Source organism: Lissotriton vulgaris, chromosome 4_1, assembly GCF_964263255.1.
Source record: "Lissotriton vulgaris chromosome 4_1, aLisVul1.2, whole genome shotgun sequence".
Taxonomy (NCBI): Eukaryota; Metazoa; Chordata; class Amphibia; order Caudata; family Salamandridae; genus Lissotriton; species Lissotriton vulgaris.
The window spans coordinates 1,655,098,415-1,655,123,780 of record NC_141691.1 but is presented as its reverse complement, the minus strand read 5'-3'; the positions used below and the strand labels follow the sequence as shown (position 1 = coordinate 1,655,123,780).

General features: G+C 44.7%; 1 protein-coding gene across 1 annotated transcript in view; it reads left to right on the top strand.

Annotated features, from left to right (window-relative positions):
* MRPS28 (mitochondrial ribosomal protein S28) overlaps nucleotides 1–25,366 on the top strand; it is a 367,602-nt gene that overhangs the window by 132,479 nt on the left and 209,757 nt on the right. Inside the window, exon 2 of the mRNA XM_086965921.1 lies at nucleotides 402–583. Coding sequence (XP_086822047.1) covers nucleotides 402–583 — 182 coding nt within the window. The remainder of the gene's footprint in view (nucleotides 1–401; nucleotides 584–25,366) is intronic.

Genomic DNA, 25,366 nt, shown 5'->3' with positions numbered 1-25,366 from the left:
GAACTGTGCCCACCCTCTCCGACTTCAGGAAATGACTCAAGACCTGGATACCCCCCGGGGTGATATGCCGTGCTCAACAAGTACTTGATTTATTGAACCAAAAAAGTAGGATGGCTGGTATTGGGAGAGAAGAATCAGCAGAGAAGGACAGTTTTATCCCGGCTTTCAGTGTTTCATCTTTTTAGAAGGCCCACATATCTGTTAGGTGTTACCAGGGTTTTGGCCCTGCATCTGGGTTTAAGTTTTTAGAATTGTTGTAGGGTGGGTCAGCAGTGTAGATTGCTGTGCATGCAGTTTATTAAACGGGGGGTTGCTATACATGTAGACTTCTCTGTATGAAATGCGTTTGACATTGTTCAATCTTGTGTAGTGAATAATGTGTGCTTGTGATTTTCTTATAGGAGGCCTCAAAGAATACAGAATCATTTGCAACTTTGCTGCGGTCTTCTCCTTTAATCCAGATGGGACCTTCCAAAGATAAAATCGCTATTGGCAAGATATTCAATGTTCTCGATGATGACCTCTACATCGACTTTGGAGGAAAATTTCACTGTGTGTGCAAAAGACCAGAGGTGGATGGCAAGTAAGTTCTATATTGATGCAAAGTGTTTCCAACGGCAACTGTACCTTTGTTTAAAATGTAAATGGTTACTGCTGAAGCATGTTATAAAACGCATAATGCCAAAGATTAACCGGTTCAAACACAGGTGTAAAAGAAGAGAAAGGGCACCACAGCCAGTCAGCGTTGCCAAGTACTTATTTCCCGATCCAAGCCACATTATCTAGTTCCAGAGCTGAAACTTACTTTTCTGGTTCTGGGCCTCCTTAGTTTAAGCTCTTTTCAATTTATTAGTTAGATTCTGCTGGGTGCATATGAACAGTTTTTAAGATGCTGCACCACACTTGCACGTTTCCAAATCACGCCCTGTTTGTGTATATGGAAGCACATTACCCTGTTTGTTTTCTTGCCTCCAGTGCTTTAGGTGGTATGAAAAGAAGTTAAAGGAGGGGGCTTGGTGGGCCATCTAAAAGCAGTGTGACCTAAGAAGAGTATCAAGGAAACCTCCAAAAGTGACTTGTCCTCTGTAACTAAGAACACAGCCTGATACTTATGAAATATAATCCTGTGCTTGACGCTTTCAAAAGTAGAGTCTTACTGGACTGAATACTCCACTACAAGATGGCAGTCATACGTGTGCATGTATGTACGGTGGCCATCTTGAAGTTGAGTTTCTTTTTTTCTGTTGAAACGCTGTTACAAGATTATCCCCATACAGGGGCGTGCTTACAGTTATAAAAATAAAATAAACCTCCATTATAAAAGGATGGCAGAATATGTGCCTGTAGGCACAGAAGCCATTCTGTGATTAGCTGTGTATCTCTATGTCCTCCAAATCATACACATCTCCCTGTCCTGCCATCGCATGTGATAACTTTGAACCATTCTGTGTCTAAGTGCAGGTGCCCTTAGGGAATTCTGTGAATTCTCAAACAAAGAGATTTAAGCTCTATTGCACGTAGATCAGCAGTATATCTTGCATTTATGGACCTGTCCTCAGTTTTCGAGCTTGTAAATAGATCGAAACTTTGGACAGCTCTTTTGAATTATGGTCTAGATGAGCTCCTTGTGCATTTTTTGGCATATTTGCACAAGGACCTTAATGCTTGCGTTAGGATAGGACAGGGGGGGCGAATTGACAAAAGCCATAAAAGTTCAAAGAGGCGTTAGACAAGGGTGCGTGCTAGCCCCTCTTCTTTTTATTATTTATATCGATGGGCTGCACAAAGTCCTTACCCCCCTTTCTCATGATGTCCCGAAAATCATGGGCAAATCTCTTCCTGTTCTGCTTTATGCAGAAGATGCGGTCCTTGTGGGCCGCACTCCGAATGCTTTACGTGTTTTGGTGAAGAGGTTCGTTGATTACATGGAGTCTCTTGACCTAAAAACTAATTTTAAGAAATCTTTTATCATGTCCTGTGGCCCTAAGAAACTACAGCTAGGTTGTATTTCGGTGGGTGCTGAAAAGTTGTGGTCTACTAATAGTTTTCCCTATTTGTGGTGGTCTTTGCTGCGAACAACTCCTGGACTGAGCATATTGCTCACTCCAGGGGTAGGTTCTCAAAGGCCATTAACTCTATCCTCAGCCTACTGCACTCTAAAAATACTGGTACCATATTGGTAATCTTTAAAATGTATAAAGCCCAGTGCATTCCTGTTGCCACTTATGGCGCGGAGGTTTGGGGTGTCGCCAATAGCCGACCTATCCAATTTGAAGAGAACAGATTTCTCAGGAAGATGCTTTGTGTTCCTATTTCCACCCCACAATATGTTTGCCATAAGGAATTAGATATGAATTTCATTGAAGATTTTGCTCGTGCCCGCCCTGCTCTCTTCTGGCTCTCTATCCGGAAGAACCCTGCGGCATCACTTACAAGAGAAATTATAACTGACTGTTTGAATTGTGATAAATGTATGGATATCCCCTGGCTCTCTGGAGTGTATAATAGCCTTTGCAGTATTTATCGAGGGAGTGTTTTTACCAACTATACTTCAAATGATCTCCCACATAAAAATTATCTACGAAATGCTCTATACATACTGTATGACCGAGATAGATTATGCAGGGAATCTTCAAAGACTACTGTTTCGACTTATTTGGCCTATGATTTTTTAACCTTACTGATGCCTCGTTATTTGACAATTCCGATGAGTCACTGGTTGCAGGGTTTATTATTTCGCCTAAGGGCAGGTACAATTAAATTTGCACTCTATTTTCCCCTCGGCCACCACAAGGAACTTGATTCTTTGCCTTGCCCATGTGACGGCCTGAGTGGACAATTTGCTTTGCACTTTTTATTCTTTTGTAAATTTTATATGAAATATATTAAATGGTTTTTAACTCAGTATTTTAAAAAATGTAAACCTATTAGCTTGGAAAATGCTTATGTAATGATATTAACTATGGATAATGTTGAACTTATTTTTCGCATTGGCACCTTTCTGCGAATAGCTGTTCGAGCAAGACAGACGATGCTTGACCCATAAAGCTGGTCTATATTTTGTATGTATTATGGGATCCTATGATGTTTTTAATTATTTGTACTTTTATGGATACTTGGATATCCGAATAAAGTTTCATTGAATTGAATTGAAAAATTAAGCTCTATTGATTTGACTTTTTTCGTCATGCAACCTGTCAACAGAAAAAACAGCCACTGTCCATTAATACTAATGGCAGATATACTTGCCAAAATAACAAACTGCAACTTTGGCAGCAGGTTAGCACGTCGTATTAACAGTGTATAATTTCCTCCTAATGCCACATTTTTACGTTCTAAAGTCGACAACAATGGACATAAGGTTGCCACATCGACCAGTCTCATGATTTTTTTCGTCACATGGCTTTTCAACTATGTTATATGCATTGTAAACTAATGAAAAGCCTTCAGTTTTCATGTTTTTATTTTGCATCATATTCTCCAAAATGGGAACACCACATTTCAATACTTTGGAAGACATTTTAAAATATGAAAATAGTGAAGATGTATGCAACAAGACCGAGGTGCATCAAATAGCGCTTGAAAGCAGACATGCCAATGTGAAAAGAAGCAGAGGCTCTTTGAAAATAACATTTACGTCCATTAAGGAGCTATGCAGGTTTATTCATAAACGTTTTAAGTTATAAAGAATATCATTGCATGGGTTGCAACAATATGCTATATTTTATTGGATAGGTACAGTGCTGCTGTACAAGCTACTCACAATTTCATAAGAGTGAATAATGTATGTTTCAACTGCCACTCTATAAAGCCTTCATTTTATTACATGAAGCAAAATACACTTTATGGTTAACCATTATTGCGTTTTCTCTGACTGACCCCCAAACAAAACTGAATATACTGCACAAAAAAGTGTCAAGAAAGAGCAGTGATTTATGACATATTATGTATTAAAGACTATTAATACATTAGATGCATAGTGTCCTTATGACTAATTAAAATGTGAAATTAAGGTGCTAGCATAGGTGTCTGAGCTGGATCGCATCACAAAGGGAGACTTTGCAGCAGAATTCGAGACCATTGCATGTGGCTGTATGTTTACAATGGACTGAGAACTATGAGAGAAAGAAACAGTTTACAATATGGTCATTTATGACAAAAAATGACTTGCCCTCTTAATGTGGGATACAGCGAGTGGGAATAAAGTGAGAATGCAAATAGACACATGTACATATTACACAAAAAGTGTATTGCTGTGTGAGGAAAAAGCACCTGTATTTTCACATCTAGTCCTTATACAGGTTGTTAAATCCTTCTGAAACTGTTTCCACTGTCTTCCCCAATATGTCCCTAGAAGGTAAAAGGTGTTGCTGTCCCTTCCATTTACTTGAATATTTATCCACTCCTCATTTCAAGCGAGCTAGCCAGTTAGAACAATAACAAAGGCGATAGCTCCCAAAGGTGGCAGGTGCACACACCGCTCAAAGCCCGCCCACTTTCGTCACTTCCTCTGCTTCCAGAAGCCGCTATCCCCATGTAGGAGGTGGAGGGGAGCACCGGGTTCTAATGAGCTAAAGCACTCGGGTGCACCGACTATATTGCATTATATGATGGTCTCAGTACATGGCCACCATGCATGCACGCTTATGGGCATCTGTGGAGGCAAAACAAAAAAAAGTATGGTGAAGTCAACAGGTTGGCGCCCAATAGCAAAACCGAGTCCTGTTGGCTTTGCCAGTGCTTTTTTTGTTGTTGTTGCTAGGGCTAAGCCACTTAGAGCACCTCTTGCTTCTCTCTGAGCATTTGGCTGGCTTGCTCGGAAAAAACGTAGTCCCACTGATAACATTGTACGAATTTTCGTTCAAACCTGGCAACAGAGAGCAGAAACAAATCTTTCTGGTTCTCTACTACTGGTGAAAGCCCTTCTGCAGCCCCAGCTCATGAGAACGCTTCAGCCTTTCCAAGTACTCTCACCGCAGCTCAGAAAGGAAAGCCCATTGTCCATTCAAAAGAAAGCTAAATTAAGGGCGTTTGCATGCGGTCCCCTTTCACAATGCTGCCGTCGAAAAGCATGCCACATAGTTCCTGCCCCGAACAATGCCGACGGAGCCACGGAGTCTGTCATAAAAGAAGTCGAGCGTTTCCCCTTTGAAACGACGCACCGAGTGGCCCGGCGCTCGCAGACTTCATCCTTTCCTCCAACAAATAATCGTAGGCGCTGACATTATTTATAGCAGCGTATATTTTCTAAATTATAGCATTTTATCCTCGCCGGACGCAGTGTGCCATTTGCCTGGCTGCTTTATAATTGGGACTCTTTCGCCACCCACAGCATCCCATTCTCCGGCGGCTGCTCGCGGCCTCAAATTGAGGTGTTCTTTTCTGTGGTGCAATAACACATGAGGTTTCCAGGGCTCCTGGGACCATGCTGTAAATATGCCCTTGACTAGCTCCCACTCGAGCTGTAAAGAGACCCATTCTGTCGAGGTTGTCCTTAACCTTTCTGGTAGCAGTTTCGTCTCCTTTATTATACCTATTTGATGGCAATTTTCGCATGCTGTTCTAACTTAACCACGGGCGGTTGACGTATGTCCTGCCAGCAACTGCAGTCTGGGGAATTGAACTACTACAATATGGCCGTCACGGGTGTGCCAGTTAGTGACACGTGCACAGTGATGTGCAATCTGTGTTTTTACCCCTTATGATTTTTTACCACTTGCTATCTACGTGTCCAGATACACTTTTTTAATTCTTGGAGATACCATAATTTAAAATGCCGGTTTGTTTTCTATTGTGTTTAAAACTAAACTTTCAGAGGCTTTTTTCCGCAGGTATTATTAATTCCAAAAAGTAGAAACAGGGTGCCACCTCTGCGTGTCAGCATCTTATAACGCGCATGCTTAACAAAGCAGTACGATGCTTGCCTAGATGATGCAAAAAGGAAGGGGTTTGGTCCGGAATGGGAAGGAGGGGGGTAGGACCACAGAATCAATACAAAGAAACTTAACCCACAGTGGGTTAAGTTTTCTTTGTATTGCCTAGATGATGCAGCACGGCACTGGCATGTTTTTCATGCCAACTGAGAGGGGCCTAAGAGCCATTACTGCTCCTTGTTTCAGTTCATTCTGCCTGTTCAGGCTTCTGGGGAGGCTACCAAGGTTATTCTGCCTATGGTCTGGTTTGACAACACAGCTGTCGCCAGACTATTATTTGAGCATCACAATAGAGCGGCCCACATGTTGGGAGGCAGGAGTACATGTTTTGATTGGGCAGAAGATGTGTGCTTCCACAAAAAAAGCTTGCTCTCTAGGTGGAGGCAGTTGTGATAATTTTGTTTATTTATGCAGCTCCCTAAACTTTAACTTTCAGGTGCACACATGACATTGGAATGCTATTAAAGTGTCTTGGATAACTAGATAATTTATGTTGCTTTTCTCTGGCAGCAGCACAGATGGCAAGAAGAGGAGAGCAGTCTTTAACCTGCATGGATCTTTAGGTCTGGCTTGACAGTGCAACAATCACCTGATCTTTTAACCCCTTCCATGCTGATGACGAACCCTAGCCGTCATGCACTACGGTGCTCGTGTGCTGATGACGGCTGGGGTTCGTCACGGCCCGCCCCTGTACGTGTTGTTTACAGCACACCAGGGGAATCGCGGCCGCATGGAAGGGGTTCACCTATACCAGTATTAGTCTGCAGTTCTTGCCTTCCATTCAAATACATATCTGTTCCCGTGCTATTTACTTGTAATGATTCCCATTCCCATACAATGTTTATTTTAAGCCAGACCTACTGACATTGCTAATGCTTGTATGCTAGCTCTAAAGTTGCATTTGTGCCTTGTGCCTCTTGCACTTGCTTCCTCGCATGCTTGGGCTGGCTGCTGCATTTTCTGACCTCTCTGACAGCCTGACGAGCCGGTAGCAGAGATCCAGGGGCTTTTCTCTCCTTAAACCTCAACCGTGCTTCTCCTGCATTGAAGGGGAGGGTGCCTTCTACCCTCCTCATATGCAGCCTCGGCTGACAGACCCAGACAGAGGACCTGATGTGGAATGTGAAACCTGCTTGCAGAGAAAGCTATTTATTATTGTTTGTATTTATAGGGTGCTGTCCACAAAACAGATTGTCTCTAGATACTGTTAGTTAGAAATAAATACAATGAAACTGAAATGTATCATACTTTGCTAACTGTGAGAGAACTGGGAGTCAGGAAGTGTCCATAGTTAATTCCCAAATGTAAGATGTTTGCTTTTTGTGAAGCAAGGTAGTTTGACAGCCTCTCTGACATTTGGAGGCAGTGAGTTCCAAAGATAGGGCTTCAGATGGGCAACCTATTTCTAGTCCATGTATTGTTATTCAGGTCATACTTTTGTGGCCTTAGAGTTTCCACGATTTTGTAATGTGGCCACAAATTTGAACTATATATAAATACACTGGCAGAGTCAGAGGTCAGATTTTCCGTAGAAAGAGAGTTTTTTGGTTTGCTAATAACTTTGGCACTTTGGCTTCGTTTTACGAATCTACAAAAAACTCTATTAAAAATGTTTTAAAAAGTTAATCCGCACCAGCTCCTTCCGGGAAAGTTTTGTGCTGGTCTATCAAGCAGGGGCCAAGAAAAAAGGGAAGGGGGGAGAGTAACGCGTCCCATGCTAATCCTCACAGGAAACATTGCTCTAAGATACAGAAAAAATAGCTGTAGGGAATTACACCAAATTAGAGAAAAAGTTAGAACTTCACTCAGAAATTGTTCTTTTTGTGATTTGGTGTAAATCTGTTCAGCCGTTTTAGAGCAATTAGCATTTGAAGAGGTGATAAATGTGGGCTTGAGTCTCGCCATACCAAAAAACAAACAAACAAAAAAAAAATAGCGATCTCCGATTGGTCAAGGGAGCTTTTTCTAGCGTCTGCCATTTCAGTACCGTGGAACTGCAACCAGTCCCATGGTATTTAGAGATCTGATTGACTGGCCTCAACCCAGGAGGTGATGTAATTTAAGATATTGAAGGACCAGGTTTTAGAACCTAGCGGCGCCAGGGAAAACGCCCGATGCCTTCGAGTTCCCCTGCCTCGGCAAACAGAGACACGGGACGCTTCTTGATGACGTCAAAGACCAAAGTTTATTGGCTGCAACCAGGAACAGAGGTCTACGAAGCACAACACAGGTGGTTCGCTAGAGACTGCACAAATTCAATGAGCGGAGCATGGTCTTTTATGCCAAAAATCAGGCCTCAAGCAACATTCCAAACTAGCATCAGATACATACAAATGGACCAATCAGTTTGTGACATTTCAAAAGTATCGCATGACGACAATCCCCTTTTCCATTGTCCAGCCCACCAGAAATGACCAAGCACATTCCAATTTCTTGTTCGATCAGGCCGGACAAACCCATCATAAAACCCTCAACCCAAATCAGTAATCATGTTGTAAAGGAAGGAGCAAGAGCAGATTGGAAGCAAGATAGAAAGGTGGGTGCAGTGTGCTGTAAACTTCGGCACGTCCTGCTCTTTGATCTTTATCTGACCAGCTGCTTAACAAGGAACTGGCTCAGCGAGGACAGCCTCGGGCAAGGAGTCAGTTCGGCCAAGTCATTCAAAAGTCAGCTAAGGTGTATGTGTCTCAAGGACTCGTTCGGCCCTCGTCATTGGCCTATGTGAGGGCAACCACACAAAATGGCTGCCGTTCACAAAATGGAACCCGCAGGTTCGAACGAAATCGCTAAATACGTAGTGTTCTCATTGATCGATTAATGCGAAAACACTCGTACATACCGCACTCGTGATTTGCGGTCTGCTGATACCAAAATCGTCTATTTCCGACGACCTTTATTGAACGGGTTCGGAACCACCAAACCAGACCCTCGAACTACGGAACTACAGACCCTCCCTTTGCCCTTACATAGGCAATAACCCAAACTCATGTCAGTCTGAATCTGGATCTATATTCATCAGATCATCGATATGTTGCTGTCTTTAAAAGAGAATGTCACATAACCAATGAAAAATATCATTAAACTCAATAGCAAAAACAAACATGGTGTTAAAAATCTTTTCTGTGTGACTAACTTGCATATCTTATCCTTAAAGTTCATTGTCCTTACAGGTCTCTCCAACTCGAAGAAATCCATCCTAACTAAATATGCTGCTCGCGATGGTAGGGTGTTCTATGCTAAGGAATGCCTCTGTCAACCCAGGGCAACTCCCTTAGGCCAACCAGAACCTTTGACCTATTGTCTCAGGCTTGCACTCCAAAGACTTGGGCAACCGCGACCCTACAGCTGAACCCGGATGGCGGTTCGAAAAACAAAAATGAGTAGATCCTCGGCGGAGAGTTAACCTGCAAGCAGAAAAATCATAAAAAACTTCATTTATTTCTTTATTAGTCCCATGACTCTTGGTCGCAAATTATAACGATCTTTCCTAGGCAATGTTGGATCTTTGAACAAGAGTTCAGGCTCAGTAGTGTTCAATCGATTCAAAGGAGGCACAGCTTCTTGCAAGAGATCGTCACTTTCTTTCTCAGAGTTTATTCCAATCAGACGGGCATCGCTGAATGGCAAAAATCGTGGCACAGTTTCTGTTTCAGAGTCTGGGAGTCCTTCCTGAACCCACCGGCCGTACGGTAAGGGCAATGGTGCCCGCTTGCAATGTACGCCGTGGATCCAGTGTTTCTTGCCTTGCACTCGAACTGCAGAACATGTAGACAGGAGCACTAGATACGGTCCTGTCCAGCGGGGCTGCTCGTTCTTGCTCCGCTGAAAGTTCTTCACAAAAACCCAGGCACCGGGTTTATTGGCATGGCCTGGATCTTCGGAAGCCTGTGGCAGGCTATCGTAAACCTGTTGGTGTAAAACACGCAGTTTAGCCGTCAGTTCGTGCAAGTAATCAAGCAACACAGGATACTCGAAGTCACTAAACCTTGTTGGTCTTGGTACACCCCAAATATTCGCCGGGCGACCAAACACAACCTCATACGGACTCAAACCCATTCGCGAATGCACAGTCATCCTTGTGGACAGGAGCGCTAAAGGCAAAGCATCTGGCCACTGTAAACCAGAGCTCGCTTGGATTTTGGCTAATTTTAACTTCAAGGTGCCATTATAGCACTCGACTAAACCAGCTGATTGGGGGTGATTTGCAGCATGAAACTTCTGCCGGATGCCTAATCCCTCACATACTCTCTTCATTACTTGACCCACAAATTCACTCCCATTGTCACTCCAGATAATTCTCGGCAAGCCAAATCTCGGGAAAAATTCCTTGATCAGGGCTTTTGCTGTGGACAAGGCAGTATTGTCCCTCAAAGGATAAGCTTCCACCCATCTAGAGAAGGAGCAAACAACCACCAAGACATATTTCAGGTTGTTGCCCCTCTCAATGTGGATGAAATCTAGCTGCAAAGCCTCGAACGGATACGTAGGAGGAGCAAAATGACCAGCTGGTGTTGGAGTTCCCTTACCAGGATTGTACATCAAACACACCATACAGTTCTTAACCAAATTCTCTGCACATTTGGGAATTCCCGCATTCTGCCAAACCGGAGCCAACAACTTACAAATCCCTTTCAGGCTGATGTGTGCCATCCCATGAGCCATTGTAACAACTGGAAGCACATACGCGTCAGGCAACAACCATCTTTGATGCTCAGACAAATCAGTCCAACAACCATTCGAGTCCAATCTACCCTTACTTTCTCTCCATTCATTCAACTCTTTCTCTGTAGCTTCAGCTTGGATGGATTTCACACTCTCAATCGTATCTTCACACATACTCTTCTCTGGAACCCATCTCGCCGGACATGCAACATACATTCGACTCGTCACATTTCTCGCAGTTTCTTTTGCAACTTCATCCGCAAACGCATTTTGCGACCAACATCATCCGTAACTTTCTTATGGGCACTGCATTTCACAATCGCTACTTGCAACGGCAAAGTAAGTGATTCAAGGAGTTCATTCACCAACTGCCCATGTTGAATCTTCGTTCCATGCAAAGTCAAAAACCCACGTTCACGCCACAAACGTCCAAAGCTATGAGCCACACCAAACGCATACTGGCTGTCAGTATACACATTCACTCGTTTACCTTTCGCCAACACACATGCTCTCGTTAATCCAATCAATTCTGCTGCCTGCGCTGAATTATGTGGTATACGTGCAGCTTCAACAATCGTATGCAAAGTCGTAACAGCATATGCCGCAGTCGTATCACCATTCAGTAACTTAAAACACGAACCATCAACCCACAAAGTACCATCACACTCTGGAAGAGGAGTATCCCTAAGGTCTATTCTTCCTTTCGTTTCTTCTTCAGTTCTCAAAAAGCAATCATGTTTGTTAGACCTGGCACCTTGGCGTGAGTTTCCCTTCCACTTTTTGCTGATGTGCCTCCGATGTTTTGCTGGTTTTCCGATACTCAGGGCACTGCGCCACGGCCGACCCGTGCCGCAGTGCAAGTGCTCCCTACTGTAAATTGTACATGCGATTGGTATCCATGATTGGTCCATTGGATTTACTGTTAGTCCCTAGTAAAGTGCACTAGGAGTGCCGGGGCTTGTAGATGCCAATACTGCTAGTGGGCCTGCAGCGCTGGTTGCGCCACCCACCGAAGCAGCCGAAAGATGTGTCTGGGAACTGCGACCGCAGAACCCGCTTGCGGTCTCGTACTGTCACGCTAGCTGGGCAAGTGCACCCACTTGCCAGCCCGAACCTTCCCTTGACTACATATTAGTCACCCCTCTGGTAGGCCTACGGGCAGGGTGCGTTGTAGGTGTAAGGTAGGACAAGCCCTGATGTGTGTGGCATGTCCTAGTAGTGACTTACAACCAAAATCGTATCTCACTATTGAAGGCTACCTGCTCCCGTTAGGCCAGACTGAGCTGCTGGAGTTATTACACCCTATAATCCCAGCAGGCTCAGGGAGCATGGTAGCGAGTCGTGTTTAGTATGCCTGAACTCAGGATGATAAAATATTTCTTGTAGTCAAGTTTATTTTAGTATCCTGGGTTTGCAAATGCTACTTTTAGAAAGTTAGCATTTGCTTGCCTAACCATTTCAGCCGCCTCTGCTGGTATGTGTATCTGACTGTCTGGGATGTGTGAGTGACAGGGCTGGGGGGATGACAGGTGGTGAATGCGCAGATTACACCTTAGTGGGAGGTAGGAGTGGCTCTTGACTCTGGATCTTGCTGTGCTCTACCACCACAATGCTGGCTCCACCCTCCTGGGGAGCGACTGATGACTCAGCCGACACCTGGCCCAGGACGGGCGAAGCCCCATCAACAAGGTGCTTCTGGCTGCCCCTGTCCACACAATGGTGGCTCCACCTCCTGTGGGGCGTCTGATGCGCCTGCCCCTCACACTGAAAGCAGAAGCCGGAGTACACCCACCAGAGTACTCATGGACTGAAAGTGGCTATGCAAAGGCCCCCCTGGCCTGCGAGAACAAAAGAAATACCGTATAAAAGAAGGAGCCCTGCTCCTTGAAAGTTAGATCCAGTTTGGGCTACAGAAGGAACTCTGCCCGACGAGAAGGACCGTGGAGGACAAGGAAGGGTACGGTCTCTTGCCTGTGTCTGGTGCCTTGCTGCCGAAGGAGAGGAAAAAGGAAAGACTACAAGAAGACTTTTGCTTGACAAGACTTTGTGCCAAACTCTGTTGAAACGATCTCCAAGGGCTTGCTCTGAACTTGCCCCCTGACCAGCGCCCCAGGACCAGTGGGCGCTACACCCTGAAGAAAGCAACTGTGTGTGCTGCTTATCGCTGCAGTACCGACGGAGGAATCTCCTCCAAGGCAACGACATCCACCTGACCACCGTGACCGGGGCCCAAAGCAACCGCGAAAGCAAAGTAAGGCCCAGCCGCCGCTGGTCCGAACACCGTGACCGCAACTGCACCGGGAGCCCGAGAGCAAAGCGAAGGAGGACCCGTCCGGTCCGAGCTCTTGAGTTGACTGCGCTACGAGCAGCCAATCCACTTGCAAAGACGGACAGTCGCCCTGTGAGAGTCCTCTGGGTCGGTATCTTGCCCGACAGCGCAGCTGTGAGCGCACAGCTGCACCGGCACTTGGCTGGGTACGTCCTGCACTTGGGGACCGTACTGCCACTTGCCGCCACCACACAGCCGCCGCCTCCAGGGTCGGAGCGAACGACGAGGAAAGGGACCCTGCCGCCACAGAGCACCGCTGCCCCGGATGACCCGTGACCTGCTCGGCTGAGAGCCGCAACGAACAGCGACCCCGGGAAGGCAACGCGACGTGGGACAGCTCCCCTGGAAGCCGCCCGCTCCACAAGAACTTTGTTGAACCGGCCAGAAGGCCCTAAAAGAACACTTATTGCTAGAAAGAACTGTGGCAACTTGAACTAAGTAACTTGGAACCGCTATTTTGAAGTCTGATAACTGTATTCACTTGCCTGCTTGAAGTTTATATAAAGAGATATATTTTCAACGAATACAGTTTGGTCTCATTGTGTGGTGGGTTGGTTGTGACGGTGTAATATTGCAAGTGTTTAACCCTATGTGCCCCAAAGATTAGCCTACGACTGCTTAAGCCACACTACCTAGAGGGTAAGCAGAGGTTGTCTGGAAGGTAACCCTCAGCCCTGACGAGGAAGAGAGAGTTCCTGCTTGTCGCTAGTGTCGCCACTGCGCCAACTAGAGCCTCCCCCTTCCTACAATGTTGTTCTTCACTATCATCTGTCTCAACTGAAATTGGCAACAACGTGGCTGGATTCAACGTGTTGCATCGTTTAATGTGCACATGACTCCCTAACAAGGTCAACTCGTAACCCGACAACTGAGCACTAGTTAAGTGCTGTGTCTTGGTACGGTTCAACAAGGTATCCACTGCATGTGGAACCATTACTACTAATGTGTTGTCCATAACCAAACCAGTAGACTGTCGAATTGAAACAGCCGCTGCCGCCATAGCTCTCAAGCAACTCGGCAACGCTCTAGCTACCGGATCCAAAGTCGACGAAAAATACGCACATGGGCGTTGCTTATCGCCAAACTGTTGAGTCAACACTGATAATGCACATCCCTCTCTCTCGTGGACATACAATGTGAAAGGCTTACTGTAGTCGGGAGTACCCAACACAGGAGCCGAATACAACACATTGCGTAATTCGGAAAAGCTCTTCTGACATTCGTCAGTCCAAGGAATAGGATTTGGAGTATCCTTAACAGTAAGAGCTATCAAAGGCTTCGCTAGCAAAGAAAAATTAGGGGTCTACAGTACGACGTAATACCCAAAAACGCACGTACTTCTCTCTGTGTTGTAGGAACACTAATTTTCGCAATAGCTTGAATTCTCTCTGGGGTCAGTTTCCTTCCCTCCTTCGATAAGAGGTGACCTACGTAGGTTACTTCTTGTTGACAATATTGCAACTTGGAGAGAGAAACTTTGTGATGAAAATCAGACAAGTGGCGTAACAACGACAAGGTGGCTTCCCTACAAATCTCTTCATTGTCAGCGGCGATTAGCAAATCGTCAACATATTGAATAAGGGCAGCACCATCGGGTAAAACCAACAAATCAAGTTGTGTTTTCAAAGCTTGGCTGTAGATCGATGGACTCTCGCAATAACCTTGAGGAGCGCGCTTAAAGCTGAAACTTTGTCCTCTTAAAGAGAATCCAAAGATATCTCTACTTTCCACGGCAATTGGATGCTGAAGAAAGCATTCTTCAAGTCAATCACCGAAAACCATGTGGCTGTAGCCGGAATCAGTGTCAACAAAGCAGTAATATCAGGTACAACAGGAAACTGTGGAACAACAATCTTGTTCACTTCGCGAAGATCGATCACAAACCTATATACAGGAGGCTGTGAAGAATCTGTTCTCTTCAGAACAGGCAAAACGGGACTATTGCACACATTACCTCTCGTTTCCTCAATCACACCCTTTTCGATCAGATCATAGATAATCGCCAAAAGTGCTCGTTCACCATCACTCGAAATACGGTACTGTGGAATGCGTGGTAACTTAGCATTCACCTTCAGCGTCACAACATATGGAAGAATCTCTAAAAGACCTACATCATTCGGACCAACGGCCCACAACGAATCTGGTAAAGAAGATAATTCAGGTGGAAGTCTGTCTTTCGACATGTACATCGGAGAGATTACTCTCTCACCCAACGTAAGATGTACTCCTGACGGTGAACAATACAACGTGGCATACAATCTCTTCAATAAATCCAATCCCAACAAGTTCTCACCACAACCTGTAGTCAAAATGAGGGGTGCTTCAAACTTACGAGGTCCAACAGAAAGAGGCAACGGAGCAGAAATCGGATTTGTAACCGGGGCGCCAGAAAAACCTACAGAAACGTTCTCAAAGCCAGACAAAGGTGCGCCAGGGAGTTTAGAGTGTATTATAGAACTCTTCGTAGCACCAGTGTCTAACAGAAAAGGCTCTGACACACCTGATGCAATCACTTCAACATAAGGTCCACTCTGATCTACTGGAACTGAAACAACTCCCTCTCTTTGTCCATGGCTGTCCTAACAATCATTACCATCCACTTCCTCTCCTTCAACATAGTAATCATCCGTATAGTACTGTGCTGTCCTACCAGACGAACCTTGCTGCTGATCAAAACTATTCATTGAGTTCTGTGGAGGCAAAGAACGCCCATTCTGTCCTCGACCTCTACCTCTAGGCGCTTGTTGAGCACCTCGACCTCTTACACCAGAGACACCATTCGTGCGCTGTAACAAAACCGGACAACTATTCTTAAAATGGCCCTCTTCTTTGCAATACGCACACTGATTAGGCCCATACGGAAAACGCTGTTGAGAAGACTCGTTCCTTTGCGAGTTTCTCGAATATTGCTGATTCTGCTGATAATCGCGTTGATTACTAGTACGAGGTGGATAAGCTTGTTGTAGAAGAACTTTAGTCTTCAATTCCTTAGTCTTCTTATCCGCTTTCTCTAACTCATCTTTGTGCCTATTTTCATAGTACTGGGCTGTAGCTAAAATCTGTGCTGACGTGGAAACAGCCCAAGCACTCTCAGAATCTTTCAGCTTAGTGCACAATTCAGGAAGCAAATTATGTACAAATGTGTCGACGAACAATCTCTGGCCACCCTCAGTAGCCATATCCTGACCACTATGATCCACAAAGGTCTCTTCAAACCGCGTGAAAAAGTCGGACACCGTCTCGTCTTTCTTCAGCTTACAAGCAGACAACTTGTCCCAATTAACACGCACTTCTGGCATCAAAGTCTTCATATAATTAATTATCCTACCAGGGAGTTGAGTAATGAGATCTTCAGGCTTAGCACCTCCAACTTGTCTATCATTCGCAGCACTAATATTAACCCATGTATCACCTAATTCTTGGTCAAGATCCTTATGTCGAATCGTACTCCAAATGGGCTGTGGGACAACATTTCCAAAGAACATATCTATGTCTGCTAAATTCATGATGCACGAACCCACAGTCTGAGTGAGCTCTTTGTAATATTCTGCTGGATTTTTGCGCGGATCATGCAAAGACTGCTTAATTGCCAAAACTTCAACACGCTTCCAAGGAACATGTACCCATACTCGCTGGAAGTGTGGCAAAATAGCTGGATTAGCTGTTGCATCACCAGGCCTCCAAACTGGAGGAACCTCACGCATCGGATATTGACGCGCTTTTCTCCTAACTAACGAATCAGGCTCAAACAATCGCTCAGAAGGAGTGTCGCTACGAAACGACAAGATAGTCGCAACTGCTCTTCCAACATCACTCGGACCCACAACGGTCCCTTTCGCAAATTCAGAACGTAGTCGGTACAACTCTTCAGGAGCTTTACCTACTTCTTCAACCCATTGTTCATGGAGGAATCCACACATCATGTCAAAAACGTACCGCTGCTTTGGTGCTTCCCATTGAAGGAAGACATCCATTACACCCTCAAGATCATACTGAGTAGCATACGTAATCCACTTACGCGCCAAATGGTCCAAAACTGTACGTTCATGTGTATCAGGCAACTGACTACGTGATTGTCTACCCTCACTAACCGAAGACATACCCAATTGTCCCAACAAAGGAGAAAGGAAACCAGAAACTGCAGCAGTCATTCTCTGTCTAGCAGAAGGAGAAGATGAAAGAATAAGAGAAGACGGAACAATAGTAGAAGAATCCAAAGTCGGAACAGAAAGAGTATTATAGGTAGGCGTAGGAGTAGCAGACGAAGAAGGAAACAAAGTTGGCGGCCCCTGAGGAGGCTGCGCCTAAGGAACAGTAGCCAACGGAAGAGGAGCTGGCTGTGGAGGAATTGCAGGAGGCAAAGCAACCGGAGGCTGCACAACTACAACTGGTGGCGGTGGTGCCATAGCATCCTGTGCATAAGGAGGTGGCGAACTCAATAGATGCGACATTAAAGGATCTTTCACAAGATCTTTCTTTTCTTCCTGATCTTTACGCGGCAAAACTGGGTAGCATTTGTCTACCGCTAACTTCCTAACCCTGAGCATCTGCTCGCTCTCTTGCTCTTCCTCACTATCCCTTTACGCCATAGCAGCTTGCACCATTGACAAACCTTGTTCTCGTTTATTTTTCTTCGCTAATTTAATTTCTTTCTGTTTAGCTTCTTTGCGCCATATGCGAAAAGAGTCAAACATTGCCGGCCGGGCTTTCTTCTTGAACAGTTTAACTTCGAGATTATCTAGAATCTCAGTTTCAAAACTACCATAACGGGGCCACTGTAGGACACCGTCTTTTCTTGTATATTTTACCCAGATGTCATTATAACTAATGGGACCCACACCATGCTTCACATAGAGATCATATGTAGGAGTTCCAATCGGAGGAACCGGACACGAATCCTCTGACCGGGAATCCTTAGAACAACCACAACTAAATATCTTTCCAAATCTGCTAAGACCAGGCATCTTGCTCACTAGTCTAGCTTCAAACTACAAGGCAATTTCTGAAAACGATAGTCTCGTGAATACACGAGTCCCTTGGCTTTGGGGCCTGCAGGTACCAAATCAAAGCGATCTACTAAAGGATACCAAAACAAACTAAGGACTGGGAGACGCTCCACTCATACTTAACTGAAATGTCGATGGCGTCACCAGAAGACCCGTCAATCGTCTCGCTCTACAAATCGTCTAAGGCTCCAAGACAGGGCGACAGTCAGGGCAGCAGTCCTTCATAGCCGTCGGAAAGCGGGGAACCTCGCAGCAAAGACTTTTGGACCACGACGACATACAGGGGTCGATGAAGTGGTTGGCCTTCCTCCAGAATTTCCACACGAAGCTCTCCACGATCTTCGGGCTTGGACCGGTACCGCTGAAGTCGCCCCACGTTGGGCGCCAACTGAAGGACCAGGTTTTAGAACCTAGCGGTGCCAGGGAAAACGCCCGATGCCTTCGAGTTCCCCTGCCTCGGCAAACAGAGACACGGGACGCTTCTTGATGACGTCAAAGACCAAAGTTTATTGGCTGCAACCAGGAACAGAGGTCTACAAAGCACAACACAGGTGGTTCGCTAGAGACTTCACAAATTCAATGAGCAGAGCATGGTCTTTTATGCCAAAACTCAGGCCTCAAGCAACATTCCAAACTAGCATCAGTTACATACAAATGGACCAATCAGTTTGTGACATTTCAAAAGTATCGCATGGCGACAATCCCCTTTTCCGTTGTCCAGCCCACCAGAAATGACCAAGCACATTCCAATTTCTTGTTCGATCAGGCCGGACAAACCCATCATAAAACCCTCAACCCAAATCAGTAATCATGTCGTAAAGGAAGGAGCAAGAACAGATTGGAAGCAAGATAGAAAGGTGGGTGCAGTGTGCTGTAAACTTCGGCATGTCCTGCTCTTTGATCTTTATCTGACCAGCTGCTTAACAAGGAACTGGCTCAGCGAGTCAGCCTCGGGCAAGGAGTCAGTTCGGCCAGGTCATTCAGAAGTCAGCTAAGGTGTACGTGTCTCAAGGACTCGTTCGGCTGACGTCATCGGCCTATGTGAGGGCAACCACACAAAATGGCTGCCGTTCACAAAATGGAACCCGAAGGTTCGAACGAAATCCCTAAATACGTAGTGTTCTCATTGATCGATTAATGTGAAAACACTCGTACATACTGCACTCGTGATTTGCGGTCTGCTGATACCAAAATCGTCTATTTCTGACGACCTTTATTGAACGGGTTCGGAACCACCAAACCAGACCCTCGAACTACGGAACTACAATATCATCAATGATGGCCTCAATAATGTCATTTAACATATCTTGACAGATTTAATATGTGAGATCATAAGCAGTGGAAAAAACAAAGTTTAAAGTGAGATTACAGTTAAGTAAAAATTTATGTTAAAACTTAGCATGAAATTCACCAGTTATAGTTAACAGTGATGTCATCAATGATGCCATAAGTGTTGTAATAACTGAGGTCATAAGTAGTGCATGGCAAGGGTGAAAGTTGTAGTTACTTGATTTCACTATAACTGGTAAATTTCAGCCCTGCTCCAAACCCTAGCGGGACACCGTCCCCTTTTTTTCTAATAAAATTGCTAACCCGATCCTGCAGGAGTCTAGGGGGCCGTGCAAGCTCCTGCGGGATTATGGTGTGTACCACCCCACCCAAAAAGAAGTTTTTTTTTAAATGTGACCCCAAGGCAGCCCCTTGTCCCACAAAGGAGTCATACCTTTTCTATTTTATTTTCAGGGCATGGGGACTTAGTACCCGATCCCTGGAATGGCAGACACAACATTTTTGTTCAGGTTGCTGCCAGCCAATCAGTGTGAGAGTTCCTGCATGAGAGAAACATTACAACAGGAGCAAGACGGCTGCTGGGGTAAAAGAGAATTCTCAGCCAGTCAGAGGCCTTTATTTTTTTAATTCATGTGCATGCTGGACTACTGCTGGGACTCCCACGAGCCAAGCTGTCTGTATAACTTTAAATTTGAACCTGATTTTTTGCATAACTACTGAACGGATTTCCATGAAATCACAAATGGCATGCTCTCTAGATAAAGATCTGGCTTTCTGACAAATTTGGTGTAACCCTTTTCACCAATTTTGGCTGTAGTGCTGTTCAAAACTCCCTTTGGTAATTGCATGGGAAATTGTGTTTTGGAAAGCCCCACTTTTTCTCCGCCCCCACTTAGAGTTACATGCAAATTTGTCTTGATCCTACTCCACTAGAAACCGCTCAGCCCAAAATGCCAGGCCAGGTCCTTCCTCAACCAGAACACGAGCCAAGACGTGCCAAGACGGGCATTCTTATATTCTTCATGTAGACTAAGTGCCTTATTGATGCATGGACATATGTGATGAAGTTGTTTATAGCACTCTCTTGGTTCCTCTATACCTTCAGCGTTCCTCCTTTAATGCTTGTCACATTGATAATATTCTGAAACTCTTCCTCCCAAGAAATTAACTTTAGATCTGGTGTGGCTTCTCCACCAGTGGCAATACTCTAAGGTCTTTGCTTTGGTAGCAGGTCACGAATGCGGCAATTTAAATTGTGCATTTTTTTTTGTATTCTTCCAAGGTCGAGAAATAAGCAGCTCTTTGTTATTTGCTGCCAGATTTTAGATCTATTTTTGGAACTGGTCTTGCTACCACACAGCTCGCTAGGCATGTCTTTTCTGCCACAACCTCCTCTGCAAGTACCTGTAATTCAGCTCACTGCATTCATGTTTTCTAAGGTGCCTAGGAGCAATGCTGCCAATCAGATTAGGTTAATGGGGTGAATGTATGTTCACTTTGGTTGGATACAATGGATTGTAAAGGTTCTTGGACGTTATGTTATGTGTGCAATTGGGAGTTTCCTGATTGCGATGTGGGGAATTTTAAAAGGTTTGTCAGGTAGCATGGAAGGGAATTGTTTTTTTTAAATGAGATCCCCCAACCCTGACTATTTCTCACACCACTTTGTATGTATTATTTATTGATCCGTATTGCGGAGGTATCCGTGCAATAATATTGCACAACACACTTTATTGTATTTTGTAACCTGTACATCAATGCCAGAAAAAGTTGTTTGCCCCTATCTTCCGTTCCTTTAATGCCATCTCCCACAGGGAGACCTTTGCACTCTTGCAAAAAACTACAGAATACGGAGATATGTGTGGCTGTGGGAAATTTCATCACTCTCGCCCTGAGAGTAAGAAACAAATACACCTCAGTATAATCCCTCCCCTTTTGTTTAAATTTGGATGTTTAGGCTTGCCGGTACTCGTGCCGAATCCCCTGTTTGCTTTAGACGGGATTTTAATTGGGTCTGATGATGTTGCAGAATAGCATAGTTTGTTTTAATCGTGAAGTGTTTTCCCTTTATTGTATTTTAAGGTATGTTTTGGGGAGGTCTAGTTTTTATGCTGTGCTTTTAGTACTTGCAGTCACATTGAATGACATGCTTTTTCTTGTGTGTACGTTTATGGCCTAAGGGCCGAGTAAAGTTTTATTTACTGACTGACTAATTATAAATACACAAAATGGCTGTCAGGTGGTGAATGAATGAATGTATGTCAAAAACAAAGTCCTGAATGATTTCCCTACTCCAGACTCTCTCCTCTGCATTGGAAATAGAATTGGAAGCAGGAAACTACATATTTTCTGTTTTATGTCAATTCTTTCAGTATGTATGTTATATGTGTTTCCGTGCATTTGTGTTTTGTGGTCGATTTTTTCCAGTTATTAAAATCAAATAGGAGAAAACGCATGCGCCAGTATCGGGTATGGAAAAAAATCACACCTAGTTTTAACGATTCCGCACGACTTGCAAAATACTCGTAATCAGGTGAATTTCGGGATCTTGTGGGTGGATTTACAGCTGGAAACTTTAAACCTAGGCGCAGATTACCACTTTACGCGTCATGGGGGCCTTGTTCTGTAGTTGCGGGCTTGGCTGTCTCCGCCAGTACTACAACACTCCTCATCAGAAGACATTCAAATTGGTACTTTTGGGCCCCCGTAGGTGTGAAGAAGGAACTGCGTTGCAAAGCTGATTTTCTCAGAGGCTTCATTTTACAGAGGTCCAGTTAGTGATGTTTAATTCTCTGTAGCTGCGGCCCGCCTTTTGCAGCCACCACCATAAAAAGAAAACAACAAGGTGTAGTGACAGACCAGCAGGTACAAAGTCTGTTTACAAAGCTGCAAAAAAGGGTAACGTCAGAATACATTATCCTGAGAGAGTGACTGGGTGCCAAGCTGAGAACTTCCGGTCTCGGCTGCCGCTCCGGCGCTTTTGTTTTGCGCGCGCTCTCCAGCCTCGGCTGCCCGGGCGAGTGCGACGTGACCAGTGACTTTCATCTTCCCCGTTGACCTGTCTTGTGCCCATGGATGTGCTGTTCGCAACAGGATGGAGCGTGGAGCCTTTCTTTGGCCTCCACTTCCTGGGCTTTTGAGACCCCATTGAACTGAGAACAGTGGCGAAGGACAAAAGCTGTATACACTGTACAAACAGAGCAGCAAAGCAGCAGTACACTGACTCATTCTTCGCCCTGTGTGAGAACTGAGGGGGACTCTATTCACCGCCTTTGTGCTGGTGTCTGTCAACAGCGCTGTTCGAGGCAGGGCCCATTGTGCCGGCCAATGTTTCTTATTGACCTAAGTCTGCGCCTGCAATGTTCCCAGGGTCGAAGTTGCGAGTGAGAGAATGTTTGAAAAGGGGGGTAATCATAGGCTAAATGCATTTTGCTGCATTGTCACCCGACCTATTAAATCTAAACTGTGGTCGACGTTAATGCAAACAGGTAATTATGTAGTCACAGCTGCAGCTATTGACATCTGGTTACCACCCTACGGGGACAAAATATAGATGTGGTTTTCTCCGTCTCGGTCCTTAAACACTGGACCTCAATGATATTAAATGGAAAGGAGTGGGGATTAGCGGAGATGACAGGTCAACAAGGTGCGTGCTTTATTCAAGGACCTGTTTACGTCCTTCTACCTCAGGTGACTCCACTTTCTCAAGAGGGAGATTCTTGTTCGCTTCGGTGTTCAGAGCTTCCACTGTTTACTAATTCGATTTTAACCATTTGCTGTAGTCACGGTCTGCTGTCCTGCAGGGTTTTGGAACGCCTTTCTTTATTTCTGGTTTCATGACATTGGCTGTTTCACGACTCAGAATGGGTTTCATGGCATTGGCTGTTTCAGGACTCAGGATGCCGTTGCAGTGGAACACCGTTCTCTGAGTTTATTACCTGCTGTTTTCAGAACACCTGCCTTAAATGCAGGGGAGTGTGGCATTTTTGTCCTCGCAAATCATCGGATCACTTTCCCTGATTTAGGTCATGTGAATGATGAAAGCTTAATGTATAAAGGGTGTGCAGTTCCTAATGAAGTCTGATTGTCTATGTAGGTTAACAACTTATTCTGGTGGGTACACTGTTGGCGTGACTCAGCAAGAATCAAACGCCCTCACACACCTGGATAGGAGTCATGCTTCATCATAGGGCGTTTGCTCCTCGTTGGGCCGGCGCTGCAATTCCCGACGGCCACCCCCAATGGGGGCTCTTTGCCGGAGATCTTCTTGTATGCCGCTTGGCGATGTGTCATTAGGAACTGCGGACCCTTTATACATTATCTAGATTATTTTGGAGCATGTATGCTGGACCTTGATGCGCTTTAAGTCCCTCCTTTTTACTAAACACAATAATTAAAGCATATCATGCGTTCTTCTTGCCAAAGTCCCAGCTACGAACCGATACACTCATCCATACGTACGTATATGGCCTTTTTATTAAAAGTATTCCGTTTATTAGAGTACCCATCAAATATCGATCTACGTACAGGTGATTAGTCAGTTGAACAAACTGCAAAGAAGATTTTTAAACATAAGACTACCACTGCTCGAGTGAGTAAGCAAACTCAACCCATGCTACATCAAGAATGCTTTGGGCTTTAAAGCACAATTGGTCAATTTGATCCCTTCAACATTTAGACGAGCTCTTCCTCTGTGAGCGTGTTACTGAATAGCTTACAACAGCTAACACAAACCATGCTTTGGAGTTATTTACACAAATGTCAGTGAAGAGGGCAAGGCCGAAATCACTGCAGTATGAATTCGAGAATTGTTATATGGCTACGTTCGAGGAAGAAGACATATCGAAGAAAACCTATTTAGTAGATTGGTAGTAATGAAAACAGGTTCAAACTGCTCCGAATAGAATTACCTTCAGCGCCAGTTAAGAAAAATGTCTACCTACAACTCTTTCAACCTGTAACGCTCAAACAATGTTTAATCCAAGTGACCCGATTTCAGATACTACTAGAATTCAACTCATGGAGCCTCATTTTATTATTGGAAATTCAACTGATAACTTTCAGGTTCCCCGTGGATTTCTGTCTTGTGCACATTAACCCGGCGAGCTAGCTCTCCTTCCCCAAACTTATTACTCAGTACTAGAGGTTTTTGAGGAGCTGCATATTCCGTGTATAGAGAAGTTTCTCATTAGAAACAATTGGAACCCCCAATGACGGTGTCACCAAAATGCATTCCCTCACATAACAATTTTATTTAATCAGCAAAGGATATTCTCTGCACAGAAAACTTTAGGACAGTAGTTACAAAACTATATAAAATATATTGCCGTATTCAGTTTAGGGATCCCCCATAATGGCTGGGGTTGTAGGGACTCTGGCGAGTAAAAGATTGCTGAATAGGTTCCTTTTGCATCAAACTGCCTTGGCATGAAAAAAGAAATTTAAAGCGTAGGTCAAAAAGACTGTAATGCTACTTTTCCCACTCTTGTACTTGCTATTGTGATGTAAATGGAATACTTTTCTTTCGGAAGACAAGAAGGCCAAATAATCAACTAGCCCATTAGAGCAGCCTTATATCATAGATAGGGAATACCAGCTCAACAAGCACGTGACCACAGTTATCCAACACTACACTCTCTACTACTAAGATTATCGGACTTTCCATCAGCGGTCTTTAACATGCCCTTTGATGGGAACACACTGTTTGCATCAAAATGAATGAGGCACTACCACTGATGAAGATAGGATGCCAGGGTCCACCACATTTATATCTGCTAGGGTCCACCACATTTTTCCAGCTCATGAACGTCTGCATTTTGGCCAGGAAGTGCTAAATCAACAAATCTACTCAACAGGTTGTCCTCCGTTCTCGGATAAAGGCAGAGCAGACACACCTGTGGAGCATTTGAAATAGTCCTGTCCGTGGCTGCTGTTCTGAAGCATAACACTGTTCTCCAATACTCAGTCAGCCCTGGACAACTCCACACCATATCAAAAAAGTCAGCCCAACTGTATGGCACTTAGCACATTATGCATGTGCTTCTGGGTACATGCAGTCATCCTCTTGGGGTTCTATATACATTCTGTGAAAATAATAATAAAGTATAAGTGTGAACTGCGGATTGCAGTAAGGACTTGAAGACCTG